Source organism: Perca fluviatilis, chromosome 5, assembly GCF_010015445.1.
Source record: "Perca fluviatilis chromosome 5, GENO_Pfluv_1.0, whole genome shotgun sequence".
Taxonomy (NCBI): Eukaryota; Metazoa; Chordata; class Actinopteri; order Perciformes; family Percidae; genus Perca; species Perca fluviatilis.
Genome location: NC_053116.1, coordinates 29,205,562 through 29,230,472, shown reverse-complemented (window position 1 = coordinate 29,230,472; position 24,911 = coordinate 29,205,562). Strand labels below are relative to the sequence as shown.

General features: G+C 40.3%; 1 protein-coding gene across 5 annotated transcripts in view; it reads right to left on the bottom strand.

Annotated features, from left to right (window-relative positions):
* Positions 1-24,911, bottom strand: part of cfap74 (cilia and flagella associated protein 74) — a 62,243-nt gene that overhangs the window by 15,096 nt on the left and 22,236 nt on the right. For all 5 annotated transcript variants that reach the window (XM_039801435.1, XM_039801434.1, XM_039801433.1 and 2 more), the window contains exons 15-24: positions 24,843-24,909; positions 23,694-23,783; positions 23,119-23,298; positions 22,825-22,939; positions 21,173-21,288; positions 19,106-19,228; positions 18,828-18,949; positions 12,706-12,834; positions 5,326-5,413; positions 278-451 (exon numbers count right to left, since the gene is read on the bottom strand). In XM_039801435.1, the coding sequence (XP_039657369.1) occupies positions 278-451; positions 5,326-5,413; positions 12,706-12,834; positions 18,828-18,949; positions 19,106-19,228; positions 21,173-21,288; positions 22,825-22,939; positions 23,119-23,298; positions 23,694-23,783; positions 24,843-24,909 (1,204 nt within the window). The remainder of the gene's footprint in view (positions 1-277; positions 452-5,325; positions 5,414-12,705; positions 12,835-18,827; positions 18,950-19,105; positions 19,229-21,172; positions 21,289-22,824; positions 22,940-23,118; positions 23,299-23,693; positions 23,784-24,842; positions 24,910-24,911) is intronic.

Sequence of the window (24,911 nt, the reverse complement as noted above, 5' to 3'; positions counted from 1 at the left end):
TTGACCCAGAAAAACGTTGCCATGTTGCATGGTCGACAAGGAAGACGACACAAGGGTTAACAAAAAATGTGTCTCCTATGCACCTGACACCATCTAGTAATACAGCACTGATAAAAACACTGTTTTCACTGACTAATAGTATCTGGGATCGTTTCCGCTTGTAGGGATCCAAGCAACTGTATTTCACATATACTTTTATACACAACATTTAACACAAGATAAGGTATTCACAGCACTACAGACTAAATCACAGAAGTTCTTGTTACTCATACAGTACCTCTGGAACACCCAAAAAGCCAAAGTCCTGAGGCAGCAGGGACAGGTTGGTAAGGCGAACGCTGCTTTTGACCAACTGGTAAATGGAACAGATACCAAAGTCCACCTCAGTTGGTTCAAACTGCAGGTCTGAGGAGGTCACAACTGCTTGGACTGTGAAATGAACCGGCTTCACCTGAACACACAGACATGAAGCATCTTTACAGACCTTTGGCCATTTTTCTTTGAGAAAAAAAAGAAAAAAAATCATCAAAATCAAAGAAGAAAAATTTGCTTCCTTCATACAGTACTTATTTGCTTTTTTCATCTTTTAATGTCACAGCACTGCATTAGATTATACAGTACAGGCATTCCTCAAAGTAGCCACCCTTTGCTTTTTTTGATAACTCTGCAAACCCTTGGTGTTCTCTCAATGAGCTTCATGAGGTAGTCACCTGAAATGGTTTTCACTTCACAGGTGTGCCTTGTCAGGGTTAATTAGTGGAATTTTTTCCCTTATTAATAAAAAAAGCAAAGGGTGGCTACTTTGAAGAATCTAAAATATAAGACATGTTTTCAGTTATTTCACACTTTTTTGTTAAGTACATAATTCCATATGTGTTCATTCATAGTTTTCTACAATGTAAAAAGTCATGAAAATAAAAAGGAAACGCATTGAATGAGGTGTGTGCAAACTTTTGGCCTGTACTGTATGTATATTATTTAATATAATAATATTGTCAATAATTATTGATTTATGTAATAAAAATTATTCCAGTGGCTGTTTCTGAAAACTGCTCTGCACTGGTATCACTTTTTAAATCTTAATTACATATTTTCATATGCAGATTGAAGAAAACAATACGGAGAACAAAGACTGCAACATGAACATGGGACTAGTATGGACTGATGTTTCTTTCATCCAATCTTTGTTTCACAAATATGAATATATGCACTCATCTTATGAACCAAATTCATGTTTAAGCTGAGGTCACTTCAGTCTTTTGCGTGTGTGTGTGTGTGTGTGTGTGTGTGTGTGTGTGTGTGTGTACTCGACTTAGACTGAGTTTTAGAAATTTAAATCTCGGCACCAACCCAAGTAACTATTTATCAGCGACAATGCCATTCCCGCTATTATGATTTTGTTTGGTGCTAATCATGCAAGGCTGGTGTTATTCTTAATTTTATTTTATTTTTTTATTGTCAACACTTCCCATGAAATGGTTAAAACCTAAACCTAAATATGTCCTTCCCTACCCTTTCTGTGGCCCTCAGCCAGGAAGTAAATCTTCAAACACAAATATAATTTAATTTAACAATAAAGGCTAAATAATTACCTGAAACAGTTTGGCTTTGTAGATTCTACAAACATTCCTCAAACAGGCGTAAACAGTGCCTTCCTTAGGGATAATGTTAATTACTACATATTTTGTGCTAGTGAGTTTTACTGCAGCATAGGTTAGGTGAGATTGACTCTGTGTGGCTCATTGGGGTGTTTTCAATTTTTGTTTTGTTTCTGGACAACAATTGAGGCCTATGTCACAGAGGAATACGCTGAATCAAACTTAGGATCCATAGACAATATTTGTTGGTAGGATCAAATCATTTCTTTTTTTTGTCTTCTTTTTTCTTTTTATGGGACAATAATACAAATATGTATACAGTATGTATGCTTAGCACTAGATTTATAAAACTAAAGAATTCTTGTGAGCTGTGTTTTTTTTCTCTTCTAAATATAACGTCTCCTTAAATGCTGTCAGTGCTCAGAAGATAACCTTGTTTATTGGTTTCCGCACCATTGCTTTCCTGTCTGCTGTGCTGTCTGGTGACCATACAACAGTGTGTGTGTGTGTGTGTGTATGTGTGTGTGTGTGTGTGTGTGTGTGTGTGTGTGTGTGTGTGTGTGTGTGGTTTAATGCCAGGAGCTCAGGGCCTGGGGCTGGGGGCAACAGCTTTGGTGCTCCACAGGAGCATCCTGGCCCAGTATTTGGCTCTGCTCCCCCCTACAATCCTCTCTTCTCCTTGTCCTGGTAGAGACAGGGAATAGGGGCTGGATAGGGAGGGAGAGGAAGGTGACGATTTGGCAAGAAGACCGACCAGATTTAGATTTACTGAGAAAGAGGACTGGCATAAATGCAACACAAATGTCTATGCAGCTGCTCTGTGTTTTTTAATAAAACACTTATTCAGTTGCTGTGAGCAATTTGTTTTATACTTCAAGAACTCCTTGACTGTTTTTTTATTAAAAAAAAAAAGCACGTTGGCCGTTGTGAAGAAGATATTGAGATTTGTGCCTTTTGAGAGTTTTAGTTTGACACTGAATTGCAAACAGTCTCAATGTTTGTTGCACAATAAAGCTACACTATAACAGCAAATCTATGATGTGGAAAATTTCGTTATCAATTATCAATTGATAATCAATTGGAATTAACTGATTCCAGATTGAGTAGCTACACTTTATAATTCATAATAAGCTGCTGAAAATATCTTTGTGGTAGCAGATTGTGTTTTCCTCATTTGTTTTTAAGAAACATGAATTAATATAAACACAAACAGAAGCCCATACTTTACAGACACGGACAGCTCTGATCAAATATGATTTAGTATTTAGCCACGTGCTCTGGTTTATTGGCATTTCTTTAAACTAATCACAATCGTCATAGGCGGTGCTAAGGTCCGCAGGGAGCCGCTGTAAAATAGTTGTGCGAGAGAAAACTCAGATTGGACAGATAGTCTAGCTAGCTGTCTGGATTTACCCTGCAGAGATCTGAGGAGCAGTTAACCACAGTCCTCAGAAATCCACCAAAGTTTAAAATTCCAACACAAAAAAAGCAGAAGGAAATGGACAAACAAATGTATGTTGTCCATGGTTATCAACAGGTAGAACTATTTATTTAAATCAATTGTTATGATTCTAGTTCTCATGGCTGTGCGGTGTTGTTTATTTATTTTTCTTGACTGTTCCTCCTTTTCATTTTCCCTCAGTTGTTTTCTTATATGAGCTGTTTATTGCTGTTGTTCGGCTGGCTGTCTCTTTGTCATTGTTTTGTTGTTTTGTTTGTCTGTCTGTCTGTCTTTCTCCGCCCCATGTCCCCCTCCCCGTTCTCTTGCAGGTTTTGTTGCTTTGTGCAATTGTTGTTTTCCTTTGTTGTTTTCTGTTGTCCCCACCCCCCCATCCCCGTTCTCTTGCAGGTATGGTCCCTTCTCCGTGGTGTCTCTTTGTGTGGTGTTTGTGCCCCCCCCATCCCCATTTCTGTCCCCCCTGTCTGGCCCCGTGACAAATCATAACATAACCAAATAAATAATAAAACAGACAAAGGAGTATATTAAAACTCTCTTGTTAAAGTAAAATATGTTTGGCACAACAAGGTATTCATATATATTATAGATATTCATATAACCTGCCTTCTATCTGAATTCCAGCAGGGGGCGACACGTGCGGTTGCAAAAGGAGGTCGATTTCTGTAGAAGTCTATGAGAAAGTGACTCTCTTCTCACTTGATTTATTACCCCAGTAAACATTTTCATAATGAGTTTATGGTCTCAATCGCTGGTTTGAAGTCTTCTGCAAAACAGAATGATGTTCATTTTTTTAATTATGGTCTCATTGATTTTAAAATGGGCGATAAAGCAGGGGGTGTTTTAGGGTGTGGCTATGATGTGATTGCCAGTGAAAGTGTGTAATGTAACGTAGAGTGTAAGGGCTCCTCCCTCACTCCTCCCTCTCGTCTTAAATCATCACATCTGCAACCAGGATGGCTGTGCCCGTAACGGCAAACTTGACAACAGATAGCAGATCTCCACAAACCAATGGGTGACGTCACACATGTGCTGTCCACTAATTTTACAGTCTATGGTTTGCACATGCTATTGAAGACTCAGCAAAAACAGATGCAAGCAATTCTTAAAGCTACATTGTGTAAGATTTACTCCCATCTAGCGTTGAGATCATATATTGCAATCAACTCTCTCTTCGCCACGCAGTATTGCAGCTACGGTAGCCTTCACGCTTCAAAAAGCGAAGGTGTACAAAAGGCCGTCTATCAGCTGTGGTTGTTGGGAGTTCATGCGTTCTCTTAATACATCCATGAGTTCATGTCGGAGAGCACTTCAATCCACGAGCGGGAACGTGTGCCACCCGACAGAAAGGAGAGATGACGCCGGTCTCTTGCTCTTTTCAATATCCTTTTTATTTTTCTGGGCAAAGAAGAAGGATTTTGAATATGTGTGGTCCTCCATGTTTCCTTCTTCAAACGTGCCGGGGTGCTACGATACCCATTAGCAGCAGCTGTGAGTCGAAAACGCGAAAGGCGGAGCAGTACGTCCTGTGTGTCCCTTACAGGCTAATGTATTTCAAGATGGCGCATCATTCTGGAGCGTCTACCCTTAATATATATGTCAATGGTCTACCCCAGTTCATGCAAGCGGAAATGTAAAATTCCAAGCCAATAGGAATACTTGGAATTGATGGTGGAGGGCAATATTCATAAAAAAGGACGGAAGTTTGTGAAGGGTAATACAGATTTTGATAATGAACAACTACAAACGTTACACACTGGGGCTTTAAAATGAATTAACAAACACCAGTTTGATTGATATTCTTCTGAGTGCACAAAAAAAACATGATTTATGAAAATAAAAAAGAGAGATATCTTTTCAAAACAACCCAACACCAGCTTGCCTTACATCCCCTGGCTCGCACAAGGAAGATAAATAAAAAGGAGATATCTGTACAGTATATGCAAATTAACCCTTCAATGTCCTCCATGGAATAAGAAGAGAACACATTACTGCTTTCCCTTTTTGAGCATCTGGAGACATTTTCAGTGAAACAATATGGGATAACCTTTATGCTTGGCTTATTAGTGCCCATGGAGGAACTGGGCCTTGGGGGTGGGAGATAATTTTAGCTTGTTACCAGCAAAATAGGTTAAAACCTTCAGTGGCGCTGCTTCTGTTAGTGACAAAGTAGGACACACAAGCCCTGTATTGCACGATAAGAACACTGTTTTCAGTATCACAGAGAGGTTTACTGGAAAAAGGACTACGGTGTATAATTGTAACACAAACCTGGCCTGCTACTTGCACCGTCAACGGAACCTCCAGGACTCCTGTATCTTTGTCAAAAAGCTTCTTGGCATCTTTGGATAAGGAGCTTCTACAACAGAGCAAAAAAGGCAGGTACACTGTGAGAACACATTATTATGGAAAGTGGCTCTTTCTAATAAAAAAAACGTTTTATGTTTATGAACAGAGATGAGCAAGCAATTAGGTAATAAACACAACAACTGCAACAGTGATTTTAAAGGACCCTCATTTTATTTCAGTGCATCGGTCAAAAGCCACGAGCCACTCGAGCTTTTCAAAGAAAGATAAAGATTCAGACCCTGAAGACTGAATACTTTACTTTAACCCACGACTGTAGGATCGCCTCGCCAGGGATGGCAGGAGAGAGATGTAGAGCGCGCCTCCACACTACTGTAGGTTGTAGCCATGGTGATGGGAGACGTAAGTATGATTCAAAAGAGGCCCAGTAGTCATGCACAGGCTTATGTAAAACTCCAGTGCTTCAATAGAACATATATAATGTATACACTGTATATGCATAGTTCATTATCATGTAAACAGTGGTCAAATGTCAAATGCAGTGTGTGGCTCAGATCCACCCCCCGCATCTTCTCTCTCCTTCTCCCAACACCCTCCTCTCTTTTGCCCTGCTATTCCTTGCTTTTCCTTCCTCTGTTTCCACTTTCCAACTGGCTTCTCTGCCTTTCCCTCTTTACGCTCTTAATGCCGGTTGAAGGCTTGAGAGCTAATGCTGTAAATGTCAGTGGTTTTTAGGCTCTCCAGATGTCAGTGTGTGTTTTTTAAAGCACTACAACCAAGCCTAGCCTTCAACGAATCTGTCAGCTTCAGGTTTAAGGACAGGCTTGTGTTTAATATTTCCCCTGTCTCATTGCAGCACGCAGCTGCTGTAAACATGCCGTTCTACAAGAACACACTCTTCATGACTCAAAGCTAGAAAGGTCGCTTCCTCTCGCATCAAAATTTAATCTCATCATTTACAAAGGGGACTAATGAAGAAAATGTATTTTTTCCCCCCTCCATAGCTTGACCAATGAGCCCAGGGGGTGTATTTAAGGAAGCACTCTTGTTCAGCCTGCAAATAGAATCACTGCTGGAGAGCCACTCTTGAATAAGCTTGGCAGGGCAGAGTGGAAAAGCGCGGTGGGACGTCGCCAGGCCCATATGCTCGGGAGAATTTTGCAGATTGATGGGGTTTCAGATTTGTCAGTGTCCTGCACAGATTTACTTGGGTGCATAGTAAAATTGAAATAGTTGTTCTAACTTTGTGGAACTGTTAAGAGAGCTGCAGTGCATATCTCCAAAGGATTTTACCTAGAACTACGGAGATAACGGGACAAAACTTCATCTACTTTATCTACGTGTGTATTCCTACAATAAATACATAAGGAAAGTCAAAGAGAAGATTCACCTATGATTCATGAGAGCAAGGCAGAAAAAACTTAAAAAGACATATTTATCAAGTTCTTATACTATTGCTGCTATATATGCTGATTTTCAGGTTCCTTCCCTATATTTTGGGTTCCTACTAGAACATGTTTACATGCCTTAATGTTAAAAAACACATACAACTCCACACACAACACACAACTCCGTTTTAGCGCCTGTCTTTTTAAGCGCCCATCCTGAAAAGGCCCAGTCTGCTCTGATTGGTCAGCATTTTAGGGTGTTCTGCATCTGCGATCTCAGTGTCTCTGCACGGTCATTGCAGTCGGGGAATGACTGTAACGGCACTGTAGCGGAACTTTCTACCTATATATCGTATAGTTGTGACATCACAACCGTACAGAAGTCCTGACGACTCGTTTTAAAGGCACAGGGCTAGATTTATCAAGCCGTTTGCGCCTGTTTCCAGGCGCTAATTGGTCGCAAAGACGAACGTAACCGATGCGGGCTATTTACAAACAGGGCGCACTTGGGTAAAATCGCAGATTGTCTGCCACATGAGCGAGAAGAGACAAGTTGCGCTTTCAATATGTGTTCGTGGGAGGGTCGTGGGGAAAGTGGGAGTTCCACCCAAAAACGTGGGAGGATAATCGCAAAGTGCACCTAATTATATATTCCGTGGTATTTACAAAGACTGTCAGTAAGAGCGCGCCTCTATTCTGGGGGGGAAATTCTCCGCCTCTTAAAAGCAGGTCTAAACCAGCCGCAATCGAGTTTCCTCGTAGACCTTTATGCCGCTGGTGAAATGGCAACAGTAATTTGAGCAAGACGAAGACATAGGCGAGACTGAAAATATTTTTAACACAAGAATCACACTTTGTCAGTGAACACAACATCATTTAGCGTTACAGATCAAGCAGCCATGCAATATTAGAGTTACTGGAAGAAATCAAAGATGAAATTGAATCTCCCACTCAGCGTTCACATCCCATTCCAGCAGTTGTTAAACTCCTCGCTACATTACAAACAGTCACAGCATCAGCAGTGGGAATATCGCAGTCTGCACTCAGCCATATCATAGCACAAGTACCGCTTTGCTACAGCGCAATTTACGGTCTAGTGGGCGGACAAAGACGCTGATTGCCTGATGGGTGTCAGGGTTGATAAATACTACGCAAAATGTGGAAGCATAGCGTGCGCTATTACCGAACTCGCATAAACAGACGCAGCGCAAACTGCGCTAGTGTTAGTAAATCAGGCCCACAGTTTCTGAATATGGGCTGTCTGCATTTCTCTGTGGATTGAGCGTTTTTATACTTTCATAGTATTTATATAGCACCCTGAACCTGCTTTATGATAAAAAAAAACTTTTTGTAATATGGGACCAAAGAGCGTTTGATGTTAGGAAAATGGCAGCTTTAGTGCTTCATTTTATCTGATGGGTGCAAAATACAAAATATTTTAAATGAATATATTCCTATTCAATATGGATTCTATATGGCTTGGATTTCATTTCACCATTAAAAAAAAGTGATGATGAAAAGGATTACAGATTAAGAGGTTTAGAGATTTTTTACTATGGTGAAATGGATGGGAAAAAATACAGTAAAGGACTGTGAAAGAAATAAAAAATCATGTTAACCAAACAGGTTATTTGAAAGCTTATTTTTAGTTTTCTTGCAACTCATAGTATCATTAAAGTTTCAGTTAGAGCGGTGAACTATCAGTGAAAGTACTGGTCGAGCTGTTTGGTGTAATCTGTAGTAAATCATCCTTTAAATCTCCCTTTTATCAGCCGGAACTGCCGGGGTGGGACACATTGCCTTACTCTTCAGGGATTACACCTAAAACCGTTCATTCAAGCCATCCTATTGTAATGATCTTGTCATCAGGTTTACATTTTCTACTGGTCTTGTCTTTTAGATTGAAATTCTCTACATGCCGACCGTTTCACTTAACTGCTGAATTAATAAATCTGTTTGATGGCTGTTCCTCACCGGTTGGAAAAGCAATTGACCAATCAAAGCTTTGTAGATGGGATTAAGAATGGGGGCGGCACCTTTCTACACAGCTAGCTACCTAGCTACAGGCATGACAAAAAACAGAAAATGGCGACAAGCGTAGAGAAAAGTGACACAAATGTCGAGGTTGTTGTAGGTTGACTTATAGAAATGATAACTCTTAAAGGGATACGCCACCGTTTGTTGAAATAGGGCTTATCACGGTCTCCCCTAGCTGTAGATAGGTGGGCCAATGCATTTTTTGTGCATGCATTGTTTTAGTCCGGTGCAACACCGGCAGCGCCACTGCTAGTTAGTTTAGCGTAGTGAATGGAATCCTATGTTGCCGGTTAGCATGTTGTGAGTAAAAGTGAGCCAACAAAAGACAAAAAAACAACCTAATTACTTGCACTGAGACAAAAAATGCGTTGGCCCACCTATCTACAGCTAGGGGAGACCGTGATAAGCCCTATTTCAACAAACGGTGGCGTATTCCTTTAAATCGCCATATTTCTTCAATTATTGTGAAAACCCTAAAGCATCACAAGCAAGCGCCACTGCAGCTTTTGAGTCGACTGAGAATGAAAAAATAACAAAAATAACCCCCTCTCCCAAACAGAAATTGGCTAACATGAACATGATGTCAGGCTAAATAAATGCAATGGCAATTCACTTAGTTTATTAGGCTGTCGGGTTAGTGTCCATCTGAACGCAAATAATTCCTCTTAGCTGAACAGGATCACAAACGTGAACCATTGGCCTTAATGTTGCAGAGAAGGGATTATGTTGTGTATGCAATACTGCTCTGGATATGTGAGAGAAACATGTGGGTTGCATGGTGACAAATGAAAGTGGAGGAAGACAGGCAGAGAAGGATGAAGCAAAGGAAAGACAGTGAAGAACGTGGGCAGGTTGAGCACAATCCCTCAGAGCAGGAAGCAAGAATGTGCTCACCCTCTCCCAAAAGCCCGAGGAGGGAAGGCAAGAAGCACCTGTGTAAAGAATGAAAGCTATGACTCATTTTAGAATTCAGATTTAACAGTGTATGGGTGTGTATGTGTGTGAGTGGATGAGACAGTGAGTGAAGGCAGTGCTGCTAATGAGGAATGAGGATCTAATCACAGGCTCTGGCTAGGAAGATTTCTCAGTGCCATTTTAAATGACACACCACCACTGCACAAAACAAAAGCAAAGGCTACCAAAAGTCGGACAGATTAGAGGGTGAATTCCAACCATGACAGAGATGAGATATGCAGGAACACAGCTTGCTGACATGCGGGAAACATTTTCCATTCCCAGAGTGATTTGTGATCTGTGTCTTTTGGATAATTACATCCTTATTTTCGTAGTTTTGGCCACAATTTCGATTGGTTATGTTAGCACTGTACTCACCTAGCCCCAAAATGTGCCTCTTAGTATTATCATTACATTTGAGATACATTTTGAAGGTATTTCCAGAATCCTTAAAGACTTATAACCATCTGGATTAGAGCTATGATCGGGCTCAAAAAGATCAGGCCGGACCCTACATGAACCTGCATTGTTTCTGGCCAAGCCCTAACCCAGCCCGAACCACGGCAGCAGTATTGGTCCCAAGCCCAAATTAAAACAAAAATTTTGACTGTAAAACACAAATACATGTAAGATCAACTAATTTATTCGGGAGTGCGGGAGTCTCGGGACTGTTCTAGGCAACTGTTGTCAGTGACATGATTTCTGAACAGCAGCCAAAATTAAAGAGACGCATTAACAGTAGGTTAAAAAAAAAAAGTCACTTTATGAGGTTTTTTAACATTAATATGAGTTCCCCCAGCCTGCCTATGGTCCCCCAGTGAAAAATCCTCTAATACGAACACAATGTCAGACTAAATAATTAAGTGAAATGGAATAACAATTCAGTTCAGCAGGCTACTGTCTAACGTATTTTTTAGCAATGTCAAGCTGTTCACAGATCCCAGCAATAAACTTGGTAAGTTCAACGTTATCATACTCGAAAGGACTAATCTACAAAATAGGATGCACGTTTTAATAAACTGGAATTATCCTTTGAAAACAATAAGAGCACAGGGAGCTGGGTCTGGTGTCTCAGGTTATGTAAGCAGAATCAGGGCCAGCATATAAGCAGTGGTGGATGGCGGATGTATAGAGAGATGAAAGGAATAAGAGAGTAACAGAGGGGTAGAATAGATGTAGAGTCGGAGGGGAAGTGAAGGAGCACAAAGATAGAGGACTGTAGAGATTGGGAAAAGCAAAGAGAGAGAAGTATAGTTAAGCACACAGGTGAGAGGCCAAGAAACAGAGAAGTACGTGTGATAGAGTGGGAGAAGACAGCACAGGAGCGAAAGAGAGAGACACGAGAGGAGAAAGTGTGATACAGATAGAGTAGGGAGGGGGTGTTAGCTGTAGCTGTGTTAGTGCTTGTGAACGCTGCACCAACTCAGCAGCGGCGCCAGTAATGCTGTACTCTAATCCTCGCATTAAAACCTCTGCTGATTCACTAAGGCAGATTACTGACATTTCCCCACTTTCCCCTCCAGTCCCCCTGGTGAATGACCACTGCATGCCCGCGATTGTGTCATGTGTGAAGAAAATGTCCTCCTGTTATTATTATTTTCCCATCAATATCCTCTCAGCTATCGATACACAAAGCGGGACTGTGAACTGTGAAGGGAAGAAAGGAGGGTGGGCACAAGAATACTAGCGCCCACTTTTGAGTTTTCACATTCTGCTCGCCTCTCATATTTGCCCTGGCGGTCCCCTGTCCGCTCTCCTGGCATTCAAACTGCAGTTCTACTCCTGCCTCTCCATCTAAATATAGAGCCTGTATTGTTGTAGAAAGAATTACCACGTCCTTCAAAGTCATTGGGAAATCATTACTGCGCTCAGAGTGCAGATATGTGGAAGCAACTCTTTTACACCTGCTGGCTGTTGACTGTCTACAGATTGTTGCCATTTGTACCTCTGTAAGACTCCACAGCTTTCATATAAGCTTTGTAGTATACTAGTAACAGATATATCCAGCTGATACAGGACTTTTATCAAAAATTGGATGGTTAGTTGTAGCCAAATTCTCCTTTAAAAGGTCCTATGACATGCTGCTTTTTGGATGCTTTTCTATAGGCCTTAGTGGTCCCCTAATATATTTCTGTATGTATATCTACTGTATCTGAAGTCTCTTTCCCGAAATTCAGCCTTGGTGCAGAATTACAGCCACTAGAGCCAGTCCCAGAATGAGCTTTCCTTAGTATGTGCCATTTCTGTGTCTGTACCTTTAAATGCTATTGAGCAGGAGAGAGGGGGGCAAGGTGGAGGGTGGGGGTGTGGCATTGACCAACTGCCATGCTTTGCTTGTTTGCAAGCCATGATGTCTCTCTCTTTCTCATGGGTGGACCAAATTCTCTGGGCAGGCAAAGCAGAGAAAGGGGAGGTAACCTTTCCCCTTATGACGTCGTAAAGGGAAGATTCCAGATCGGCCCATCTGAGCTTTCATTTTCTCAAAGGCAGAGCAGGATACCCAGGGCTCGGTTTACACCTATCGCCATTTCTAGCCACTGGGGGACCATAGGCAGGCTGGGGGAACTCACATTAATGTTAAAAAAACCTCATAAAGTGAAATTTTCATGCCATGGGACCTTTAAAGATGATTCTGGTGTAATGGTGTATTGTGTATTACTAAGAGATTTTATCTATCTCCAAGAGCACTGAAACCAGACTTCTCTCTGTAATTCCCAGTGTATACAAAAGCGTTTTTTGTTCAAGAGGAAAATGGTTATGTTTCTCCTCTGCTGAAGAAGCAATGACTGGGAAGTCACAAAACTGCAAGCCTGGCTCAATACAAATGACAAGTTACCTTTGGAGTGAAACAGTTTGCACTTTCATAAAAGGTTGATAGAATCTTAACAAGCTTACAGTCTAAAATAAGATTATGGATGCTCCAGTGATTCCATTATCATTGCATCCTCTGTGTGTCCTTCCTTACCTCGGCAGGAACTTGAGTTGGGCATTAAAGCCTGATTGAGGCTGGATGAAGCCCATCTTTGGAAGGATCTCCATGTGTTTCCTCATTTCCGGGCACACCTCAAAGGTCAGCTTCAAGGCTGTGCTGGCTCTGTCGTGGACAAGATATGGTTTTATTAGCTTAAAGCTAATACACCAAGAGGCAATCTGTACTGTTGTTGAAAAATAATGCACAGGCAGTAACGCTCAGGCAATAATGCATAGGAAATTATGTTGACACTAGTTAATAGTTTATCAGGTGGTGTAAAAGACCACAACAACGCAACAGCTTTCATTTTATATGACAACAACAAAAATGTATACATTCTGGGTGTGATGCCCTGTGGACTTCACAGGGCAAACCTCATACCCCTCAGGAACTCAGCAAGGACAGAGATAAGACTTTTGTTTGAGTGACGCAGAAATTGTACGGAGTGATGTACCCCAAGTCCAAATCGTTTAGGTGACCCAATTTCCAGGAGCTCCAACAGATGGTTGTGCCTGTGGCTACAAGCCTCAGTTATAGCTGAAGCTTGGGATATAAATGGCTCCTCACCTTGGGAATTCTCCAACACATTCAACCACAGCTCACACTCACACACCTTCAGGAAACGATGACAATACAAACACGCTGAAAAAACTCTCTGTTTGCTGGGGGTGACATTTTGTAATGTCTGCTTTCATCCTCAAAGATACAAAGGTGAGCAATGAGCAAGCTGCGGCCAAATAGACTGAGGGACCCACTCATTTTTCGATTCCCCTCTCAAATTAAATGACCCACTTTGAACAGCGAGGTCAACCAGATGGTTGTTTCCCCGAGGCAAGGACTCTCAGGGACACTTGGGGGATATTAAGTCGCTATCTTTATTCCGGCACAATGATAACCTTCAAATCACTCTCGGAGGAGTATTCATAGGTACATAATAATTTTGGGGCAATTAGGCATTTTAATTAACAGGGGCATTCAGCTGATCATGTATTTTTTACTGGCTGCCTGTGACCAGATTTTTACTTAAGCAATGTTTAATGATATAAAGGTCAGTTTACAGCAATTAACATAATTTGCTTGCTTGGGGTAAAAAAAACACTGTGATAATGATGATTATGTAACCATAACACTATACTAAAAAAATGGTTTCATTTGGTTGTACAGTATATGTACATGTTAAAACATGGATGTCTACAAGGATTTCCTTAGAGTTAATATGTTGTTTTTCTAAGCTTACATTATTGGCATGTAATGATGCACTACAGGCCATAAGTACTATATGTGGACACCCTTTTGTTTACTTTTGGTCCTGGGTTGTTTTTTATCGTTTAGGTTAGGACCCTTGCTTCTAATTCAGGAAAATTTTAATACCACAGCATACAATAATAGTTTAGACAAAAGCGTGCTTCCAAAATTGTGGCAACGGTTTGGGGAACTCCATTTCCTTTTTCCACATGACAATGCCCCAATGCACGAAGCCAAATCTCTAAAGACATTTTTTTTCTTCCAGTTTGTTTTGTGGAGACACTGTTGTCCCAAGAAGAACGACAGCATTAGTCATTTCAGCAAATGTCCCAAGATGACGTGTTTACTTTTGACAAAGCCCTCTGGCTGTAGTTACTACGATGGAAGAAAATTCATAGATAGATGGGTCCTGCTATAACTAACCCCACCAATATGTTTTAGTCCTTTATTTCAAATAAAGTGACTATCACTGGATCTTTAGCTTGACTTGATTCCCTTCCTGGGGACATAGTTTGAGACAGTTTACTGTGATATAGATTGGAACCTTTGCTGCATGTCATACCCCTTTCTCTCTATTTTACTGCCTCTTTAATATTCCTAAAAAAGATTTTGTCAGAGCAACACTGATAATGACATTCATAATAATCACTGAGGTTTAGTAGCAATTTCGTCAGGTCCTGTTGCAGAGAGATTGCTTATGTCCACATGCAGAGCTGAATCACTGAGTGCCCACAGCTACAGCAGTGCCTCTGCCCTTTCTTGAAAGAGCCAGGTGGCTGTGCTTGCTTACTCCACATGTACTCCAAAGCCTTATGGGATACCAAGACTTCACAGCAAGGCTTCTAGGCAACCATCCCCATAATTCAGCACTGTCTGCTTTATACCATATAATATATTTCAAAATAACGAGCTGGATAACAAGATTTTTCACTAGCAACAATGGTTCTATTACCCCCAAAATAAAGAAAAAGAAACAACTAACATCAACAACAAACTAACATTCCTCTTGCCAAACAACACAGGACACAGATTGGTCGAAGGCACAGTAGGCATATTAGAATTACAGTAAACAGAGATAGATCGAAGACAGAAGGCTTTGTGAAGGAAAAAAAAAATGCACATTGGTTGTGTTATTTGTGGCCTGAGTTTGGGCAGGAATGCTCAACTCCCCAGCAGGTGCCAGTGGAGGAGGGTTTGAAAGTCCAGGCTGAGTGAAATAAACAAAAACTTGAAAATTCTGCCAACTGTCTGCAGAATATTCTAATGATTGGCTCACAGACAAAAGTCAAACATTGCCCATTTTAAAGTCTCTTAAAAATCTTTCAATTAGAGGGAGTAATATTCAAATCACTGGCTCACAGACAAGAGAGACATATTCAATTATGCTTTGTGCTGCTCTCTTAAAAAAACTGTCAAAAAACTAAGGAGGATTGTGGGATATCTACTCATCTACTTAAAGGAAAAAGTGACAAATTGTATGATGAAAGGAGCAGCTCTCTTATTGTTTCCCCAAAATGCCTGCCAAGCTATTTGTGTTCAAATTACTGTCTTGGAGGCAGAGTGACATATTGCATGGTTTGCTGGTGCAAGCATTAACATTTCTTTTTTTCTTCTTAAAAAGCTGGCATTCACACTGATGCTGTCATCGTCATCTTGTCACATGTGCTGGTGTGCCAGCGCACCAGATGGCAGTTGTCACAAATCCCCCACCCACACACATGCACTACCTCCCCCCACATGATGTGACACAATGACTGACTGGGTGGTGGACCACACTCCTGTAAATGTTACTGTCCCTGGCGAATCCTTAACCTTTTGTGTGCATCATAATGTATATCACATCCATAATCGTGAAGGATTAATTCTAGTCCTGTGCTATTGTATGGAGCAAAGAGGATTGTGGGGTATGTGAGCTTACTGTTAGGTCCCTTGCATCCTCCTTTGATTAGAAACATTTATCAGCTAATGCATCTCTATTTTATTATGTCTGCACATTTGTTGAATATCTCAATACTTGGCTCTGCGCGTAGTTAGGAGAGTTTTATGTTGGGCCAGCTAAAAAAGTAAGCTGGCACTGTCATTTTTAAGGGATTTCCATGAGCTGGTTTTCTGTGAAAATGTGTGTTTTGGCAGAGACCGGGTATGTGAGGGAGTTTTAGTATTCTATTCAGCAGATAAGCTAGCATGCTACATCAGCAGTCCATGCCACTTTCCAAACTCATTTCCAATGATTTTTCTGAGCATGACAACAAATAAAATGGAAAAATGACATGCACCACTCACTTCAGCAGTCATCTCATTGGGCTGAAGGGTTTTATGCAGCCTCTTAAATACAGTATTTAAATCGTAATATGAAGTGCATTATAATAATCTTATCAATACATTTTGATTGGTTGTTACAGGTTGTGGCTTGAGTATAAAGATGGTGTTTCGTGTAGTGAGTTGAATGCCTGATGGTCTATGACTGCGTTTTTTTTAGTAAACTTTTGAAAAGTGCTGACAGTGTGTGGGAGTTCACTATCCTTTTTTGCATGACTCTCCTACGTACAGTACCTTTCTACCAGGTGTGCATTAGACAATATTGACAATGATTTTACAATAAGCTGTTTAATTATATATATATAAGTTGTTGACTTCTTGGTCTGTGAAAATTGGGCTGTAGTTTTCAACATTCCATGACTTAATGTTAAAGCATTTGCCTATAACAGTATTTAAAAAAATATATTTTAGGGAGGAAAGGATTGGCCTTTTCTATCCATTAAATGCCAGTATGATGTCAGAGAGGCACTAATAGGTACTCTTACATCACAAATCGGGGTGGAGTCCCAAGGGGACAAAATAACAGAAATGTGCAACAATATGTGATTATACAATTAAACATAAATTGAATAAAGACTATCCTTTGACTTTGAAAATCCTCAGTATTTTTTCTGACATATCCAGAACTATGTGGATAGACAAAAAAATATTATATAATACACTAAATACATCTTGTACAGTTCACCATCTTGTAGTTTTTGACTTTTCCCATGAGATGTGTTGGTTCAAGACTTGTTAGCAGAAACAAGTCCGCAGTTATTTCTATCCCTTCTAATGAGCTTAGATTCGTGACCGCTGTTCCCCTTTGCCAATACCATCCGTTTGTTTGGTATATGCAGTCACACATTACACAGTTTTTTCGTGACAAGATGCATCCAGAAATAGTAAAAGATGCTTCCACAAAAACAGCAGCTATTTTGTTTCTTTAAAAGGACATCATTTGCCTCATTTCCCCAACGGTCTGTATAGAAACACTGAATTTTACCTGGAGACTGACTACCTTAGACTGGTCTGAATCTGTGATGTCACTTGCTTTTGCAACCTGTGTGCACCTGTGTTGGCAAACGAATTGGTCTCATTTAAGGAAATGGCCTTGTAAAAGCTAAAGCTAGTCCTGCACAAATGAACTGCTCGTGAATACTGTGCTGTTTCCTTTGGGAAACGACTGTTGTATATGTATGTGTGTGTTTGTGCTGTTGTGAGCCATCTGCTCACATTGTACATGAAAACACAGCCCATCCCAAACTGAGATCCCACAATTCAGTTTTTTTTCTTGTGGCTTTGCTGGCATTGTTCATGAAGGTTAACACAAACTCATATTTAGCACAATTATATAAACACTGAAACGGATTACAAAGATGTCACTTTCTTTTATGAGTACCTTTCCACTAATAACCTTTCCTAATATTTTACTAGAAAGTAACTGATATATAACTCGTGTACAGTTGAACACAAAAATATAGATCAATACTAAGTTTGATTTTGACAAAGAGTGCACTTCTATTATGCAACGACTATATTACTTCACACTGGTTCATTCTTACAAACTCAAATAAATGAACAATAAGTAAATAATACAATTCCAATTTCTTTATAATCAATACCAAATCAATATACTTTTCCAAGAAACATCCTAAAAAGTAAGTAAGGATTTTGATGAATTTTTAGGAAATGTTTTGGAAATGAAGGGACCAGTAAAATAAAGGGGTACCCTGAGGTCACATGTTCTGTGTGAATTGTCCTTTAACAGTACTGATGCCTTGTCTTTTTAATTGCAACATGCACATCACTTTGAAAACTGATGACATTCCAATAAGGCTTTATACAGTTTCTTGGCACACACACATTATGTTTGTCCTTGATCCAATGTTGTCTCCAACTGTTACAGATGATAACTTAAAGTGACACTAATAAGGTATTAAAGGACTTCTCGTGTCCCTTAGTTTAATGCGTTGCCTGTTCAAACAAGGTAGTTAGACTAAACATGTGTAAATGGCCAAGTGTAAACCAATTGGACATCATCAAGGGATAGAAAACCAGTTTTATTCAATTATAGTGTAGGGGCAGAGGGACTGTTCAAATGTCTCGGTGTATTTCTCCATTGAGCTACATTTATTGTTGGTGTTTAGTACGACAAAAAAATGAGCTACGTATACAAGGTTGGCAGTTAATTGTTCGTTTTCTTGTGTTTGTTGCATCCTAATTTACTTCAAGCTTTTAAGACTAAACAATTCATGTTGTTTTTGACAAACATGTTATTACTGTACTGTAGAGATTTCTGGTTTCACTTCATCAACAAATAGAAGAAGTAGTAACAGTAGTGCAACATTTTAGGTTAAACAGTACAGTTTGTACAGAATTAAATCAGTGATACAATCGCTGCAATGTGTTGATTCACTGAGATTACTTAGGCCCCTCTCATCTCTCGTGTGTATTACATTCTGAGTTTTGATTGCAAAGAAGGAAATGCAGGGTGCGCAAGAACATTGCTGTATTAAGTGTGTTTACATATATGACAAATCTGTCAAGCCATCTCAGGCTCTGGGACCCACCTGCTTTGGACCATGATACTGTCTTGATAGAGGCGGTCAAACATGCAGATCTTCAGGTCAATGCTGGGCTGAACCACCCATACAGGGACGCTGACTGCTACACCCCTCACCTGGATGGGTATCTGTTTGTACCAACATGCCTTTAATCACAAATGGCTCACATAAAATAAAACTTACATGATTACATATCTATGGCTCTATAAACTACTCAGAACTACTACCCTTATCTTGTATTCTACCTATGATATTTAGAAAATGATGAACATGTTGTGTCTTACTGGTTTGCTGGTTAAGTCAGAGAATTTGATGTGGAAGTCTAGTTTGGCCTCTCCTGGAATGGTTGGAGTGAATACAACCTCCAGTTGAATGCTTTCAAAAGGTCCGATCTCCCCCTCTTTAACCTGAGGAAGGGTACATCAACAAGCAAGCAAACATTTGATTTTTTTTAATATAAAATATTTGATGTCATAGTCTTTAAGACATAGTCTAAAAGAATTCTACAAAACAAATGTCAAATGACCAGTTAACTTAAATAAACATCAGACGTTTGAATTCTAAAGCTGATTTAGTGCACACAGGACAGTTTAGTATAACTGCTTTACTTCATTAACACAAAACCATGTCTATCAATGTAGTGGAAGCTGAAATCTCTCAGATGTGAAACTTCAAAAAGGCATTCAATCAAACTACAGTGAAAATCTGTGTGGAGATTTGTCTGATCAGCTACAAAGTATCAAGGTGGTGAGAGCAATGATAAAAAACAAAAGAGAGGAGGAAGCCATTCGCGCAGCAACCAAATCAATGTTGTGGGACCACGATAGCTTGATGGATCGGTTGCCATTTAAGACCAAACAATGTGAAAGTATCAGTCAAAATGACAATAATCGAGCCGCGGGCACGCAGGGACATGCAACACACACAGCCATGACAAGCGCAGGGGGAGAGGCGTTGCACCATTAGCCCCCCACCAGAGAGACGTAATGAACCCTGAACAACTCCAGAACTTCATATGGGCCACAAGGCACACACAGCATCTGTGCTAAAAACAAGATAGAGAGGCAGATTGTCTTCTACAGACACATATAACAGTATGTCTCTTCAGAAACACAGCAGGTTTCTCTCTGCTAGTCCAGTTGCACAGGCTGATACTGATATTTTTGGGTCATGTCGATAGCAACTCATTGTGCCAATATCTTCAAATATGACAATTTTTATACCAAGAGCTAGCAGCAGGGGTGGTGATGTCGGTGATTAACACCTTGATCCTGACCAAAATATCTCAACAACTATTCATGGTCCCAAGAGGATGATTAGTAAATGATTCCCTGACAATATGTCTAGTGCTACCTTCAGGTCAAAATGTTCCACTCACCAACACTTTAGTCCAGCATAGTCCTAGCATAGCACCCTGTGGGGCTGTACTCAGGCATGCTAACATGCTCACAATGACAATGCTAACATGCTTATGTTAAGCAGGTAGAATGTTTGCCATGATCATGGCCTTACTTTAGCATGTAAGCATGCTAACATTTGCTAATTAGCACTTAAAGCGCCCATATTATGCTCATTTTCAGGTTCATAACTGTATTTTAAGGTTGTACCAGAATAGGTTTACATGGTTTAATTTTCAAAAAACACCATATTTTTGTTGTACTGCACAGCTCTCTCTCACTGCTGCAGATGCTCTTTTCACCTGGTTTCTGTTTTAGCTACAGAGTGAGACCTCTTTTCTTCTTCTGTACTATCTTTGATTGCACTCGCACATGTGCAGTAGCTCAGATGTAGATCATGTCAGCTAGCTAGCTCCATAGAAGTAAAAGAAAGGCTGTTTCTTCAACTTCGGTCAGTTACAAGGCAGGATTAGCTGGGAGACTTCTAAATGAGGGCGCACATGTAAGTAGTTCTTTTGTAGATTATGGTGAACTTGTGTGTGTTGTAGCAGTGCTTTGCTATTGAGAACGAGGTAGCATGCTAGCGTTAGCATTAGAGCTAACGGTTGCGGTTAGCCAGCTCGTTTTGGGGGCCGGGCCGATTTTGAACAGCTCACCCGGAGACTGAAGGCAGGACACATTCAGAAACCGTATCTCACTCAAAACAGCATGGATGGATTTTTTTTAAAGTTTGTATGCATGTGGAAGCATCAGAGACACAAAATAACACCCCAAATCCCAGAAAAAGTGTTTTTTTCATAATATGGGCACTTTAACACAAACAATGTACAGCTGAGGCTGATGGGAATGCATTGGACAATAATAATGTAGTGGTAGATGAAAAACCACAGGACCACCAAAATAATTGTGTTACTGTAAGAAAACTTAGTATTTGCAATAAGACTCAATACTTACATTTCCTAGCCTTATGTCATCGTAGTCTGAGTGGCTCTGGTCCATTTGGGCATCCACATCAGGGGACACGCAAGTCTCAGGAATCGGTTCTGGACCTGTAGCTGAAGCCTCTGACTCTGCAACACACACACACACACACACACACACACACACACACACACACACACACACACACACACACACACACACACACACACACACACACACACACACACACACACACACACACACACACACACACACACACACACGGCAAACCCTCAACTTAGCTAATGAACTTAGTGATCAACCTGCCTTGAGGAGCTGCAAACCCACCCAATACAACACAAAGAAAACACTGTGAACTCGGTAGATGAAAGAATAGTTTTATAAGCCAAAATTTGGCCTCATGGTGGCACTAAGGGAAAACTCATGAGGGTCACCAAAATCAGCAGCTATCTTCCTACGTGCAGTATGAATGCGCACTTTCAAATAGTGTGTAATATGAGCAACGGATAAGCAGATACAGTAGCTCATCAGAATCCTGACAATTGGCCTAGAAAAATAATGCTAATCTGCAATCTGGCCATTAGTTCAAGAGATATGGGTGACATAAAAAGCAAATAAAGGCACAAAATATCAACTACTGCCAGCAGCCCAGATCAGACAGCCTTTCCCAACAATGGTGAATACAAAAAAATAGACAGTATTTTCCAAACCAGCAGAGCAGAGGCAAAAGACTGAACAGTTTATCAGAGCATCAGTGGAGGAAAGTGCTGAGTGCAGCGATGAAGACTTCTGATCTGAGAAAACATTAAAGAAAAAATGTCTCCTTGTCATCAGCTGTAAGAACAAGGTGATCCCTCCGCTTTCTGTGTGCACGCTCATTTGTTTTGTGCTTACCAGGACCGAGTGTCCTAATGAATAGAATGATGAGAGAAATCATCCACAATGAGAAGATTTTGTCAGCCCTAACTTCCAGTATTTAAGAGGCTGTTTTAGGAAACACTGTCTTCCACAAATGATGTTCATATACAACTGCACTGGCTGATATGTTTAGTAGGTAACAAAATACTGCTCAGATTAAATTTTTTCATCAACATGACAGCCTGAAGTTTTTAATGACAATATTCATAAAAATATTCACTGTCAGTGTATCTTTTCTTAACATCTTGTGACTAATGCATGATTTTGCTCTGGTTTATTGGCATTTCATTAAACCAATCACAATCGTCAAATGCGGCGCTAAGCACCAGACAGAGCCACGGTGCCGCTGCAAAATAGCCTCAGGAAGGAACTTGTTTTGGTGGAACATGTGTACGTGCAAAAGTTGTTTTAGTCGTGCAACAGAAAACTCAGATTGGACAGATAGTCTAGCTAGCTGTCTGGATTTACCCTGCAGAGATCTGAGGAGCAGTTAACCATAGTCCTCAGAAATCAACTGGAGTTTAAAATTACAACACAAAGAAAGCGTAAGGTAACAGACATTCGGCCTAAAAGAGTGAAGTCTGGCAGAAGTGGAATGTCGTGGATATAGACTAGGGTTGGATTTTAAAGATGCAAGTACAGGTTCAGGTTTCAGTTTTAAGCCCATGTAGAACTCTAATTCAGGTTAAAAATCGGCATTTAATAATAATTGTTAATACTGTTGTGCTCATGTACAATAGCTTTACCTGAGTGCTCTTGCTGCAAGGCCTCAGAGAGCTCCTGACTCTCTTGCTTTGGTTGGAGTTGTCCCGTGCCCAGGGATACGGAGCTGCTCTGGTCGACAGATGTTGTACTTGTCTCCTGTCAGCCAACAACACACACACTGGATGTTATACATGACAGTTTATAGATATGATTGTCTTTATACCTGATAATGTGAATTGAATACACATAAAAATCTTATTTTAAATTCTCTAATTTCTAATTCATAGCTATAAATTTGCTCCATCAGGCCATCAAAGAAAGATCGCCAGTCTGACCTGGCAGGTGATGGCAGAGCTCTGGGATGCCATCTGGACATGGCTAGTTTCTGGACTGAGACATGTGTCCAGGCTGAAGAGGGTGGCCAGTGCACCCTTGTTGGTCAAGGTGATAGTCCATGAAATAGTCTGGCCCACCACGTGCGAACCAAAGTCAATGAACTGGCTGTCGACCTCCAGCTAGAGAGAGGATACATTCACACACAGTACAGTAATTAGCATCAGCAGATCACAAACATCAATTGATTAAATAAGATGCAGAGTATAATTAGACTGTTGTATTGGGATAGATAGCCAGTCAGTTGTTCTTCTGTGGTGCGGTGATTACATATTTATTCGATAATTATTGTTCCTATTATTCCTACGTCATTATTACTACAGCAATCTAAACTGCAACTATGTGGGCCAACAAAATCTATTTAGTATATATTCTCATACGCTCCCAAACAACAGCATGTATAGCAAGAAACAAGACAGACACAACAATATGAAAATAGCAAGGCATGAAAATTACACTGGTGGTCATTTGGAATGTACATCAATTTTCTCTAGTTTGAATACAGCCCACGACTCACATCACATCTCTTTATGGTGCATCTGACGGGCACAGAGAAGGGACCCACTGCTGATGCAAACTGGACCTCTCCTTCCAGGTCCTTGTTTATCTGAAGGGATCGGATAATGGCAAAATGTTTCAATAAACAGTGTTGGCTACATGACATTGTATTCAGAATAAAGCTTTGACATTTGATTAAACTGCAGAAATTTGATTCTAAAACAAACGAGTGGAATGTCAGAGAGAGAATAATTTATGACTTGGCTGATAAGAAAGAGTAGAAATCTGTCTTCACAAATCTATGGTTCCTGTATTTCTGTTCATTCTTTTAGCTTTTCAGAAGCACATTTATGTAATTTCTTTTGCATTTGACTATCATCTTTTATGTTATTTGTTAACCGACCCCTGGGGTGCTGCAGGGAATATCTCAGGCCTCTGTACCTCTTGTTATTTGCACAGCTCATAATGGCAATAAACAGATTAGTTAAAGACTATATGATATACAAAAGCACATTCAGCAGAGTTTCCATTGTGTAATTCTGACACTGTTCATCTGATGCAGATGTGAAAACCCTCAAATTAAAGCTGAAAGTACGCACCTTAACCTCAGAGGCATGATTTCAATTTAAATCCAATGTGGTAGAGTACCACAGCCAACACAACAAAAAATGTGCCACTGACTGCATATTCAAAATGGAATACATTAAATGGTGCATCGCAAAGCTATATCAACTGTAAATCAAATAGAGTAGTGTAGAATTTTTTTTTTAAGATTATTTTTTGGGCTTTTTCCACCTTATTTGATAGGACAGCTAGGTGAGAGAGAGGGGGAAGACATGCAGGAAATTGTCACAGGTCGGATTCGAACCCTGGACCTCTGTGTCGAGGCATAAACCTCTCAGTATATGTGCGACTGCTCTACCCACTGATAACATACATACAAATAACATACAGTATTATAACTATTCATGTATGTTAACAGTTGCACAGACATGCCTTTATGTACTGAAACTAAAAGTCTGTACCATGCTTCATTCCAAATTGACCAAATTATGTTTTTGGTACATTCCGCAGACTCAAAAGGGGTAAAAAACACCTTTTGAATGCAGATATGAGACTGCAGTCACATGCACTGTAGATGTGTAAAAGGAGGGGGGATGTTACTAACCATAGGTTGAAAAACAGCCTGCATGTCACAAGACATCCCAGTAGATAAAGAACCAGGAGGCTCAAAGCT